Source organism: Acomys minous (assembly GCF_964271855.1).
Source record: "Acomys minous genome assembly, chromosome: 12".
Classification (NCBI taxonomy): domain Eukaryota; kingdom Metazoa; phylum Chordata; class Mammalia; order Rodentia; family Muridae; genus Acomys; species Acomys minous.
The window spans coordinates 4,595,056-4,608,350 of record NC_140493.1 but is presented as its reverse complement, the minus strand read 5'-3'; the positions used below and the strand labels follow the sequence as shown (position 1 = coordinate 4,608,350).

Below are 13,295 nucleotides of genomic sequence, written 5' to 3'. Positions count from 1 at the left end.
AAGCAGAGAGGCTATCTGGACATGTTCCCAAACTCCTGTAGTTCCCTGAACCCCCAATCTTTAAAGAGGCACACCCCAAGAAACCAGGCCTCAGTTCTGCCTTGGCGACTGGCTCAGGTTCCCTTGACAGACCCTGCCAAGGGAACCCTCCCCAGCTCTGGCACCCCCCTTCTCCAACCTAAAGGCCAGCACCGGCCAAGATAGTCCATCTGGCCGTGCCCCCAGTCCAACCCTTTCTGGGCCCAGGCCGGGCGGACTTCACTCACCTCTTCACAAGGCGATCCAGAAATCTTCATCCGAGAACATGGCCAGAGCCCGGGCCGCTCCCCGACCTCCAACCGCCAGAGCGATCACAGCCGCCCCCCACTCGGGGGGGCTTAGGGGGGCCAAGAACGGTAAATCCAGGTCGGAGTGGCCACCCTTCCCCCGAAAAAAAAAAAAAGAAGCGGAAAAAAAATTTAAAAAAAGCAAGAAGCCAAGAGGGGTTCTCTGCCTCAGGTTCCAGCAGTTTAGGTTTCCATGGACAGCCCCAGGGCGGCGAATCCCGAGCGGACACAAAGAGAGCACCGGTGGCTTTGATCTTGGGCGAGCTGGCTCCGCATCCGCGTCGCCGGGCGGCCTCTCAGTCCTAGGGCCCGGCCAGCGCCCCGGCCGCCCGCGCCGGGCTCGGGCGAAACGTCGAGGCTCTCCAGATGGAACGTCGAGGCGCCTCCCCAGCAGCCCGGAAGGAATGCCGCGCCGCGCCGCGCCGCGCGCCGGGCCCGGATGGAACGTGAGCCCCTCACAGCCGCGCCGAGCCCCTCTCCCCGCCCGGCCGGCGCCCCGGGGCCGCGCGAGCTACGGCGACGCGGAGCCGGCGGGGCCGAACCTGACACACACACCCAGCGCCGGGCTCCGCGACCCCGAGCGTCCCCCCCCTCGGCGCCTTCGAGCCCCCCACCTTCTGCTCCCCCCGGGGAAGGGAGGAGGGTTGGTGGGCGAGGAAGAGGAAGGGGCGGGCGGTGCGAGCCCTCTGCCCGCTCCCCTCCGGCCGCTCCAGGCCCAGCGCTCGCCTCCCTTCCCCTCTGGCCTCGGGAGCTGCCCCGCCCCCGGCCTGGCCGGCTGTGGTCCGCAGCACCCCCTAGACCCCCGGCAGGCTACGATCGCGGGGGGTCTAGAGGTGCATGGTCCAACCCCGGCTCCCGGCGCCGGGGGGTCAGGAAACTGAGCGGAAAGTGGGGAACGAGGCAGCCATTTGCAACCGGAGAGGAAAGTAGTGCAGCGCGGCGCCGCTCCGCCTCCCCCCCTCCGCCTCCTGCTCGGCCGGTAGGGTGGTTCCTGCGAAGAGGCTATTTCCTCGCCTGGGAGCTGGGCAGCGGTCGTAGAGACTTGTGGAGCGTCCGGCGCGCGATCCAGGGAGGGCCTTTTGCCTGGGGAACCCCACTCAAGAAGGGGAGAAAGGAGAAGAGGAGGCCCTATTTTGTGTTGGAGCGGGGCGGCGGAGGGGTACAGCCCTCTTGGAGGAAAGGCTGTGACTCTGCAGTTCTACGCACACGCTCCGGGATCCCTCCGCCGCAGGTTAACCCCGACTGCGCCAGGCTGGCCGCCGGGCAGACACGTGGGAATAAAGCCCCCCTCTTCTTCACCGCGGCCCAGAAACTGCCTCCTTTACCTTCTGGGTAGTGAAGCTAGGAGTCTGGCCACTTCTTAATCCTGTTCCCTAAAGTCACCGACCCTCGGGACTCCTTGCTTTGGCTGGGGAAAATCTTTGCCAAGGGGGGGGGGGCTGGGGGGTGGAAAGAGAGGCTGGAGATTGGCCGCAGCTCTGCATCCTGGGAACTGGAGTCCGCAAATGGAGAAAGTGAGGCAGGGCGCCTGGCACTGGTGGGTTCTTGCCACGTTCGGGGGCCGGAAGAAAGCTGGGCGACTCTCGGGTCTTCTAACTCCAAGACCCTTTGGTGCCGAAGGATTGTCTGTGTCCTCACGATCCCCAAACACCACGTCCCTACCAAACATCGCTGTAGAGTGTCTCCACCCCGTATTTAATTTTCCCGAAAATTTTCTGAACCTGTCCTTTTTATTTTGTTGTTGTTGTTTTTTTTTAATAACTAAGCTAAATACCCTGCTACTTGGCTGGAATGTTGTTAATCTGGATAAGACCCTGGCAAGCGCCTTTACCCCAAGTGTGGATGAGGGGGAGAATAGTTGTCTTTTCTGTATAGACCGTATACAGGGAGCAAGGAGGTTGAGACAAATTAACTGGGTACTCGTTACTTTATATCCTCTTACTTTTTCCTCACCAGCATTGTGGAATTATCCCCATTTTACAGGTGAAAAGACTAAAGCTAAACAATAGGAAATCCAAGGAATCGCCCTGACTGAGGACTTAACCCAGGATTCAAACCAAAGGCAGCGTTTTCCACGTAGAATAGAAATAAAAAATAAAGAGTTAAGGGCCTATGAGATGGGCTAGAGAGTAAAAGGCACTTCCAAACCAAGCCAGGCTGTGGTGGCGCACCTTTAATCCCAGCACTCGGGAGGCAGAGGCAGACAGATTACTGTGAGTTTCATGCCAGCCTGGTCTACAAAGCAAGTACAGTACAGCCAAGGCCACACAGAAACCCTGTCTCTGTCCCGAACCCACAAAAGACCTGGGTTCAATCCCTGTGGCCCACATAGTGGAAGGACTAAACTGATCCCAAGTTGTGCTCTGACCTTCACATGTCAAGGGTCTTCCCACAAACAAACACACACGATAAATAAATAATGTTAATTAAAAAAAAAAAAAGGAAAGGAAAAGGTAGAAAGAAGCTGGCAAATTAGGTCTGAGGCTACTTTTGTGGGAAAAGTACAGCATGATTCATTCTGATGGAAATGTGCTGTGTCCACAGGAACAAAGCAAGCCATTAGATACATGTAGCTACTGAGTACTTTGAAATGTAGGCAGGTGGTGCAACTCAGTAACTTAATAATAACTATGTTAGCCTTGTGTGACCTTGCAAACTGGCCAGTGTGGATCCCACTGTGGTCACAGGAGGGATCAGTGCTAGACGTCCTGCCTTCCATACACTGGCATCATAGTTTCTAGTCTGGTCACTGAAGTCAACTTCAAGAAAGTTAAAAAAAAAAAAAAAAAAGGAAAGAAAGAAACTTTAAGGGATCCCACAATTGTCTTAGCTATAGTACAAGTTTAACCAGGAGTTGAAAAGTAGGAGGTACCTTCCTACGGCCTGTACCCCAAAAGGAAGAGCAGGCTCCCACCAGGTGATAGTACTGACTGGTTCATCTATGGTGGACTCTCCTAAATTCTGTGTATATTACCTCAATTCCCTGGTGTACTTGGTTTTGTTTTGAGACAAGGTCTTACCGTGTAATCCGGAAAAACCTGGAAGCTGCCGTGTAGACAGGGCTACCTCTCAACTGGAGAGAAGACCCATGTCACCAGAGCTGGAGAGATGGCTCAGTGGTTACGGGCGCTGCCTGCTCTTCCAGAGGTCCTGAGTTCAATTCCCAGTAACCACAACCATCTATAATGCTATCTGATGCCCTCTTCTGCAGATAAAGCACTCATATACAATAAATAAAATAAATAAAATCTTTAAAAACAAAAAGATCCATGTCACCTCTCCCGCCTGAGAGCTTGAGTTAAAGGCGCATACCACACCTGCCCCCTCCTTTCTCAGTTTAATGCTCTGAAACAGTTTTCTTTGTATGTGTATCTCTGTGCGGCTATGTTAGTTTGTGTGTACTAACTACATAGATGCAGGAGCCTTCAGATGCCAGGAGAGGGCATCAGAGCCGAGAACTGTAGTTACAGGTTGGTCTGAGACACTGTGAGGTGCTTGGTAAGCCCCCTTAGCACAGAGCCCAAGGCTCTTTTTTCAGTACCAGGTCTCAAGCCAAGTTTGGGGCTGCACTCCTATGATCTCCTACTAGGGATGTGGAGGCAGGAGGACAGTGAGGACTTCAGAGTCACCCTCTAAGCTCAGGAGGCTCAGCAGGTAGTTTGCTACCAGGCCGGAGGAGCTTGAACCCCAGGACCCCCATAGTGGATGTAGAGAACCAATTCCAGAAACCAGACATGGTGGCACACACCTTTAATCCCAGCACTCGGGAGGCAGAGGCAGGCAGATCTCTGTGAGTTCAAGGCCAGCCTGGTCTACAAAGTGAGTTCCAGGACAGCCAGGGCTACACAGAAGAACCCTGTCTCAAAAACAAAACAAAGAGAACTCATTCCTGAATGTGGTACTCTGACCTCCACACTTGCACCCTGCACACACACGTTACACACACACACACACACACACACACACACACACACACACACACATCCCATCAGAAGAACAATTTTTTTTTTAAACAGCAACACCAGTCTTGTCTTTTCACAATGTGATTCACAATCTGGAATCTGCAGTCCCAGCTACTGAGAAGGAGAAAGCAGGAGTGGTAGACTCAAGCCTGCCTGGGTAACCTAGTGAGACGCTATTTCAATACATTCAGAGGCCAGGTGGCGTATTGTTCAGTGGTTAAAAGCACTCACTGGTTGATCTTCCAGCTGATCTAGGTTTGGTTCCCAGAACCCACATCCACAACTCCATTTCCAAGAGATCTGATGCATCCGTCTGGCCTCAGAAGACCCTGCTCACATGTGATGTTTAGATGTACATGTAGGCAAAACACTAAAAATCCCAATCACTATTTTTTGTTTGAGAAAGAGAACAGTGGTGGCGCACACCTTTAATCCCAGCACCTGGAAGGCAGAGGCAGGTGGATCTCTGTGAGTTCAAGACCAGCCTGGTCTACAAAGTGAGTCCAGGACAGGCAGGGCTATGCACAGAGAAACCCTGTGGAAGGGGGAAGGTTTCTCTGTGTAGCCCTGACTGACCTGGAACTTGCTCTGTAGAGTAGGTTAGCTTCAAACTCTGCCTATCTCTGCCTCACAGTGCTGGAACTAAAGGCGTACACCACCATTGCCTAGCTACAAAATAAATCTTGCTGGGCCTTTACTCCCAGGACCTAGGAGGCAGAGGCAGGTGGATCTCTGTGAGTTCGAAGCCAGCCTGGTCTACAAAGTGAGTCCAGGACAGAGAAATCCTGTCTCGAAAAACAAAACAAAACAAAGAAAAAACAAAATTAATTAATTAATAAAAAAAAATAGCTGGGCAAGGTGGTGCATGCCTGTAATCCCAGCATTCAGGAGGCAGAGACAGGTGGATCTCTGAGTTTAAGGCCTGCCTGGTCTACAAAGTAAGTCTGGACAGTCGACAGCCTTAGAGACAGAAACCCTGTCTCTAAAGAGATGGCTCAGGGGTTAGGGGCATTTGTTGCTCTTTTGGAAGACATTTTTGGTTCCCACATGGTGCTCACAACCACCTATATAACTCTAGTCCACAGGGTCTGATGCCCTCTTATGATCCCCGTAGGCACCAAGCACACATGTAGTGCAGACATGCATGCAGGTAAAACACTCACTCAGGAATAGAAAATGAGTAGGTCACTGGGAAATGGTGACACATACTTTTAATCCCTTTAATCTCAGCACTCCGGAGGCAGAGAGACAAGGGTCTCTGAGCTCAAAGCCAGCCTGGTCTACAAAGTGAGTTCCAGGACAGCCAATGCTACACAAAGAAACCCTGTCTTAAAAATATAAACAAACAATCAAAAAGAACTATCTAGAAGGCTGACAAGATGGTTCAATGAATAAGACACTCGCCGCCAGAGCTGAAGAGCTGAGTTTGAGCCCCAGGACGCACATCGTAGGAGAGAATCAACTCTTTCAGGTGGACTTCTAAGGGCCACTTGCATGGTATCGTATGCCCACACACACAATATTTTTAAAATACATTTTTCAAAACTAGGAGCTATAGCTCAGTGATAGAGCATTTGGGTAGTATATAAAACCTTGATATACAGCGCAGGATGACCTCCTGCCTCAGCCTTCAATATGCTGCCATTACAGAGGGTACCACACCCAGCTTCTGAGGCCAATTCAGCCATACTTCACAAATGGGCAATGCAGGCTGATGGGGGGTGTACTTCAGCTTCCCCTGGTGACAGAGGTCTTTGTCCTCTAGCATGCTATAGTGCCACTTAGGTCTCCCTTACAACTCCCTTTGAGGATAAATGGTGGTGAGTAGTCAAGAAAAACAGAGGCAGGGGCTGGAGGGACAGCTCAACAGCTAACACACACTGCTTGTGCAGAGGACCCAAGTGCAGTTAAGTAGCTGACAACCACCTGTAACTACAGCTCCAAGGAATATGATGCCTCTAGTCTCACCAGATACCTGCACACGCGTGCACGCACACACACACACACACATTTACAAAGTAAGTAAAAGCCGGGCACGGTGGCGTTCACCTGTAATCCCAGCACTTGGGGAGGCAGAGGCAGGCGGATCGCTGTGAGTTCCAGGCCAGCCTGGTCTACAAAGTGAGTCCAGGACAGGCAAGGCTACACAGAGAAACCCTGTCTCGAGAACAACAACAACAACAACAACAACAACAAAGCAGGTTTAAAAAAAAAAAAAGCCTCTTAGTAGCAGAAATACCCATCCTACTACAACAGTGAATCAGAAAAGACAAAAGCAAGTCTTTGATGCCTAAAAAACTATTCCAAAAACAATTCCAAAGGTGTGCAAGGCACAAAAAGAGAACCAAAGGGATAAAGGAAAAAAAAAATGATCGCTATATTGAAAGGGACGAGGCTCTTAGTAAGGTGAGCAGTGATGGTGTACTCCTTTTTTTTTTTTTTTTTTTTTTTTGGTTTTTCGAGACAGGGTTTCTCTGTGTAGCCTTGGCTGTCCTGGACTCGCTTTGTAGACCAGGCTGACCTCGAACTCACAGTGATCCGCCTGTCTCTGCCTCCCGAGTGCTGGGATTAAAGGCGTGCGCCACCACCGCCCGGCTTGGTGTACTCCTTTAATCCCAGCACTCTGGAGGCAGGCAGATCTCTGTAAGTTCTAGGACAGCCAGGACTACACAGAGAAACCCTGTCTGGGTTAAAAAAAAAAGGTGACTGGGGGAGTGGGGGCAGAGGAGAAGGGCCTCGAGGGGCGGCAGAACCAGCACACACCAAGCACAATACTCTTCTCAGTTTTCTTAGGTTAGCATATACTTGTAGTCTCTGCCTCTACTCTCCTCCACATCCTTAGAAATGAGGGGCTTGCCGGGCGTGGTGGCGCACGCCTTTAATCCCAGCACTCGGGAGGCAGAGGCAGGTGGATTGCTGTGAGTTCGAGGCCAGCCTGGTCTACAAAGTGAATCCAGGACAACCAAGGCTACACAGAGAAACCCTGTCTTGAAAAACCAATAAATAAATAAATAAATAAATAAATAATAAATAAATAAATGAATGAGGGGCTTCCTTCTTGCAGAGCTACAGCAAATCATGACCCCAGGACAACAGCTAATCAGCATATGGCAGCTGGCCACTAGAGGGCGGTATATCCATAGTTAAGGGGAACTTTAGACCCCGCAAACTTACATGGGTGGGGCAGGCCAATAGAACTTAGTGAAGTACAGAAAAACAAAACAAAACAAAACAGCAAGATAAATGCAAAGGACAAGTAGTTAAGTCCTTTTTTATTTTTTATTTTTTAGTAGTTAAGTCTTAGGATAGTGATTCCTAGGGAGGAGAAAGGCAAGATTCCATACTCCACCACTGCTCAGCTCTCCCCAGACACAGAAAAGTCAACAACAAAAGATTTCTCAGTTTATTTGCAAATACACAATCACCCCAGCAGCCAGTTCTACTTCGGAACTGCCAAGCAACCAACATCCTTACCCAACCAACACCCAAAATCGACCCAGAACGGTGGATCCTGGATAATCAATGCCCGAGACAGGTATCCCAACTGTACAGACTGTAAAAGTTCATTTAGAAAAACAAGGAGTTAGAAGCCAGTGTCCATGAGACGTCTTGCCCCTTTGTAAACATTAGCATCCAGGCTACCAGAACCTGGGATGAGTGTGCAAAAAATGAGGGTACCACACTGTGTGCCCACAGTGCTAGGGACATAATTGGCAACCATACCAGTTAAGTCCTGAGTCGGCCCCACCCCCACCCCACTGCAGGCTGGAAAATGCCGGTGGCAGACCCGAGGCAGTTATTCCGCGCCAAGAGCTCACATAAGATGGCACCGGCGGCCTTGCTCATAAGAGCTCTCCACACGGGCAATCTCCTGGATGACTTTGATGAAGATGTCTTGAGTTAGCTACAAGGAATAAGCAGCTTCAGAGGTCACAGTCAATTAGTTCAGCCAACCCTACTTGAGGCAAACGCACCACTGCCCCACCACCGAGTCTTTGGCTCAGCACCTGATTCTCTCGAGCAGATGACTCCATAAATGTCGCACCCCAGGACTCTGCCAGCTTCTTCCCTTCCCATGCCTGTACCTCTCTGGAAGCAGATGTGAAAGATGTAAAGAAGGAAGGCAGAGAGCAAAGTCTGCAAGTTCCCAAAAACAAACAAACAAACAAACAAACAAAAAACAAAAAACACCAAACCTGTAGGATTTAGATTTCCTTTGACGCACCAGACCCCTCCTCCAAGGCTTGAGGAGAAAAATACATGTAAACAAAAGCATGATGGGTAAATGTAAGGCTGTAGCTTGAAGTATGGATTGAATTGAAATATGACTGGATTATCCTTAAGTAATCATCAAGGGGCTGGGCATGGGGAGGTGAGGAGGGGTGCACGCCTTTAAACCCAGCACTCGGGAGGCAGGCGGATCGCTGTGAGTTCGAGGCCAGCCTGATCTATATAAAGTGAGTCCTGGACAGCCAGGGCTCTGTTATAACAGAGAAACCCTGTCTCGAAAAACCAAAAAAAAAAAAAAAAAAAAGGGAAAATGCTATATTCTCAGTTGCCACTATTAGGAAGGCTGAAGCAGTGGACTGGGAGTTAAAGGACAGCCACCGTAGGCTACGTGGTGAAAACCTGCCTCAAAACAAAAGTAAGACTGCTTCAGTCAAGCAGCAAAGCCAGGAAGAACCACAGCTTAACTCATCCCCAGTACAACACATTTCCCTCTGACCTGAGCAGCAGAGATTTACACACCTGTCTGGAGAGAGATCTGCCTTGTTCCCCACAAGCACCACCGGCAGCCTGTGAGAAAACAGCACTTACTACTTCAGGACTGTTAAGATCCCCTTCTTCGTTCTCCATGGACCGCAACTACATCAAGGTTAGAGGGTTCCCCAAGCCAGCCAGGCCCCCTTGAAGAATCCGTCCCTTCGCCCACACTACTTCCTAGGGCCAACTTACTGAGTTTCACCATGGCCTTCATGGAGCTTCTGGTACAGGCTCTTAATGATTTGGAAGCTTCAGACGTAAGAAAAAGAGCTATAATCTTGGCTCTAGGATAATTGTTGGAGTCTTGCCAAGCCCCGCTCAAAACCTCAATCACATACCTGCGCAGAGAAGTGACAGAGTACACCAGCACATAACCGTGAACCCCAATGATGAACGAATAGGGCAGGATGCTGTACTCATCCTGACAAGAAGCAGAAACAGGAATATTCAGAGCCACATGACATGCCTCAGATGGCATAAGCTGCTGAGTGTCCCTCCCTGGGACACTCCATTAAACAAGTATTTATGAAGGCTCCAATGAGGCTGCTAACTGCTAACAGCTCAAATGATCTTCTTCTCATACGTTGTCACACATGAACCACACAGACCACCAGACTTTACATAAGGACAACCTGAAACGTTTAGGACACCCTGCCCCAACTGGTACCTGTCCTGCTGTGTCCACTAGACGAAGGTGAAACTCATCTTTGCCAAGAGTCACTGTCTTGCTGTAAGCTGGAAAAACAAAAAGGAGAACCTCTTGCTTGTGAGGTGGTTTTTGGTTTTTTGTTTGTTTGTTTGTTTTGTTTTGTTTTGTTTTTTGGTGAGGTGCTTTGTAGTGCCATCGATAAGTGTTCCTATACGCCTGACCCTGGGAGCAACACACACAGACTTGCTACCTTCATCTGGACCAACAGCTCTTAACCTTCCTAATACTGAGAGCTTACAATACAGTTTCCTATGTTGGGTGACATCCCAAACACAAAACTGTTTTTGTTGCTACTTCATAACTGTGATCATGCTATTGGTTTTTCCAGACAGAGTTTCTCTGTGTAGCCTTGCCTGTTCCTGGACTTGCCTCCCAAGTGCTGGGATTAAAGGCATGCACCCCCACCGCCAGGCTGACCTTGCTATTGTTATGAATCATAATTCATATATAAATATTTCTGGAGTTAGAGGGTTGCAAAAGACGTCACGACCCACAGGTTGAGAACCACTGATCGATACTATCTTGGATTAGAACCTTGTAAATTCCATTCTCTAGATGCAGAACAGGACTATCAGAATGGATTAAATTAACATAAAAAAATCAGCAACTTGGCAACAAAAAAATATCAAATTATAAATGACAGAGAATACCCAGTTTATCTAGATTCTGTTCCCTTCACACTAAAAAACACTACACTAGCTGGGCGTGGCGCACACCTTTAATCCCAGCACTCGGAAGGCCGAGGCTGATGGATCTCTGTGAGTTCGAGGCCAGCCGGGTCTACAAAGTGAGTTCCAGGTCAGCCAGGGCTATTACACAGAGAAACACTGTCTCGAAAAACAAAAACAAAAACAAAACTAGAACACTACACTTTTGAAGAAGGGCGGCACACCTTTAATCCCAGCACTCAGGATGGGAAGGCAGGCAGGTGGATTCCTGTGAGTTCCAGGCCAGCAGCCTGGCCTATAGATCAGCTCCAGGACAGCCAAGGATAAACAGAGAAACCCTGTCTCGGAAAAAAAAAAAAGCCAAAAGGAAAAATAAATTAAAAAAAGAATAGTACTCACTGTTCTCCACTGTAGGATCGTAGCCTTCCAAGAACTCGCCTTCCACAAATTGATGTGCCAAAGATGTCTTCCCTTTAAGGACCAGAGACTGTTATAATACAACCATCCATCCATATTCACACCTTTTGTCCTTTGGTGTCCAAAGGGCACCCCAAATTAGCTTTCCAGTCCGTGGAAGACCCCAAGCAAGACCCCTTGGCCTATCATTACCACCATCCTTACGCGTTGATTCTGCACCGTTTCTGCTGCTGGATGCAGTCACTGGCGCTGCAGGGAGCCTTTCCCTGGCCCGCCCCACCCCGCCTCACCCTATGGAAGATCCACGACTCCCCAGGATGAAGTGCACCAGCCCAAGGACACTTGCTACTGTGTGCTTCCCCACCGCACCCCCGTAGACCTCCACCACGCCTTCAAACACAGATCCCAACCCCGGCTCCCAGAGTAACGCCAGGACCACTGATGCAACCACGGCGCGGTACACTTTAACCCTTGCGCGTTCCTCTTCCAGCATCCTTCCACCCTTCCATCTCCAAGCAGTAAATCCGACTACTTCCCAGGCCACATTGGCTTCTCGTGTCACATTTCCGCGACAGCGCGCCTCTTCTGGCCACAAAGCAACGATGCTCTCGGGAGGGCGGAGACTCACCTACGGAGCGGTACCCGAGGATGGCCACCTTCCTGTATCGCACCAGCGGCATGACAGGAACGCCGCCCCGAGGAGCTTGTATGAGTGAGGGCCGAGAGAGTCCGAAAACCAGCCAGGAACCAGACGGCGGTGGAACCAGGCAAGGACTGCCGCTCACTGAAGCTACGCCCAGCAATCCCAAGAAAAACCAAAACAAGTCGCGCGCCCCGGGCGGACCACGTGATCAAAACACCGCGGCTCTACGTAAGGGACCTGGGCGCGGGGTCGGGGATGGAGCGGGGGGGGGGGGGGGGGGCCGGGGGCGGGGGCGGACGGGATACCCTATGGGGCGGCTCCCAGCTCCGCCCCCCAAGATGCTCCCTATTGGTCTATTAGAATGAAGGAGGGCGGAGTCCTCCACCGGAGGGACGGGTGGGCTTCACGTGGAGAGGGATCTTTGGGAGCTGCACATGCGTAGACCTGTGACTCTTCATTCATAAAGAAAGAGAAAGGAAATCGGGGTCCTAGAGGTAACTTGCCCACTTGCGGACTAGCGAAAGAGGCTGTGAATTTGAATCGTAGATGGAAAACACCTGTTGTGAAAATGCAAAACAAAAAAGAAAATACCAGTTGTGGTTGGGCTGGAACGTTTGCTTTTGAAATAGGGTCTCACTGTGTAACACTGGCTGGCTTACAACTCCACATAAACGGCGCTGGCTTAAAACTCAGTTGTCACTACCCGCCACGGTACTGGATTAAAGGGGACTGGAGGTTTCGTTGAAAGATTCTAGGCCTCTGAAGCCGGGTGGTAGTGGTTCATGCGTTTAATCCCATCACTCTGAAGGCAGAGACTGGCTTGTCTCAGAGTTAGAGGCCGGCCTAATCTACTGCACTGCCTGCGTTCCAAAACAGCCAGGGCTACACAGAGAAACCCTGTGGGGGTGGGGGATGGGCCTCTGGTTTCTAAAGTCTCTAGGATCCTTGGGCTAGGAAAAAAAGAAAACAAAAACAGGTCCAGTTTCCCTCCTCTTTCCCTAGCATTCAGCCCGGACCTTTCGTTGGTGGTTGGTGATTTCTTCTAGGAGTTATGACAGAACTGGAGTTCTTGGGAAAACTGCTTCAGAGCGTGACTGTGCAGGCTATTTCCTTATAATCAGGGCACCAAATATGTGTATAATTTAGTCGGCAAATACTTACTGATCTCAGCACTCAAGAGTTGAGGCAAGGGCTGGAGAGATGGCTCAGAGGTTAAGAGCACTGACTGCTTTTCCAGAGGTCCTGGGTTCAATTCCTAGCAACCACATGATGGCTCACAACCATCTATAATGAAATCTGGGGTTCTCTTCTGGTGTGCACGTGTACATGCAGGCAGAGCACTGTATACATAATAAATAAATCCTTAAAAAAAAAAAAGAGTTGAGGCAAGAGGATGCTGGGAGTTTGAGAGTCACCTGGGTTAAACAAAATCAAGCCACACAAGACTAATGTGTAAGACCTTGTCCAAAACAAAAAAGTCTGGTGGCCTAGGCCTATGATCTTAGGATTTAAGAGGTGAAGACAGGAAGGTCAGAAGTTCAAATTCATTATGGCCTCAGCTACATAGTGGTTTGAGCCCAAGAGACCTTGTCTTAAAAAAAAAGAAAAAGGCCGGGTGTGGGTAGCTCATGCCTTTATTCCCAGCACTTGGGAGACAGAGGCAGTTGGATCTCTGTGAGTTTGAGGCCAGCCTGGACTACAAAGCAAGTCTAGGACAGCCATGCCTGTTACTCAGTGAGACCCTGTCTCAAAAAACCAAAAAAAGAAAAAAGGCCACTGAGCCATGTTCTACATGGGCTGGACCAG

General features: G+C 50.1%; 2 protein-coding genes across 16 annotated transcripts in view; both read right to left on the bottom strand.

Moving 5' to 3' along the window:
- KMT2D (lysine methyltransferase 2D) overlaps nt 1-1,212 on the bottom strand; it is a 40,263-nt gene extending 39,051 nt beyond the window's left edge. For 11 of the 12 annotated variants that reach the window (XM_084748246.1, XM_084748248.1, XM_084748238.1 and 8 more), the window contains exon 1: nt 267-1,212. The gene's annotated coding sequence lies outside the window, so the exon portion shown is untranslated. The remainder of the gene's footprint in view (nt 1-266) is intronic. The other variant, XM_084748237.1, reaches the window with a different exon arrangement.
- Nucleotides 1,213-7,677: 6,465 nt separating this feature from the next.
- On the bottom strand, nt 7,678-11,751 carry RHEBL1 (RHEB like 1). 4 transcript variants are annotated; one of them, XR_014772990.1, is made up of 10 exons: nt 11,475-11,751; nt 10,829-10,900; nt 9,720-9,787; nt 9,391-9,473; nt 9,245-9,301; nt 9,038-9,085; nt 8,485-8,531; nt 8,296-8,377; nt 8,107-8,192; nt 7,678-7,841 (listed from the first exon to the last, which is right to left on the bottom strand). XR_014772990.1 is itself a non-coding variant. In XM_084748934.1 (9 exons), exons 1-9 carry the CDS (start codon nt 11,524-11,526, stop codon nt 8,189-8,191), a joined length of 513 nt encoding a protein of 170 aa, XP_084605060.1. In that variant the 5' UTR covers nt 11,527-11,751; the 3' UTR covers nt 7,678-8,188. The 4 variants fall into 4 exon arrangements, 3 of the variants coding, with proteins under 3 accessions (XP_084605060.1, XP_084605058.1, XP_084605059.1); XM_084748934.1 differs by having other exon boundaries at nt 7,678-8,192; XM_084748932.1 differs by lacking the exon at nt 8,485-8,531.
- Nucleotides 11,752-13,295: the final 1,544 nt, after the last annotated feature.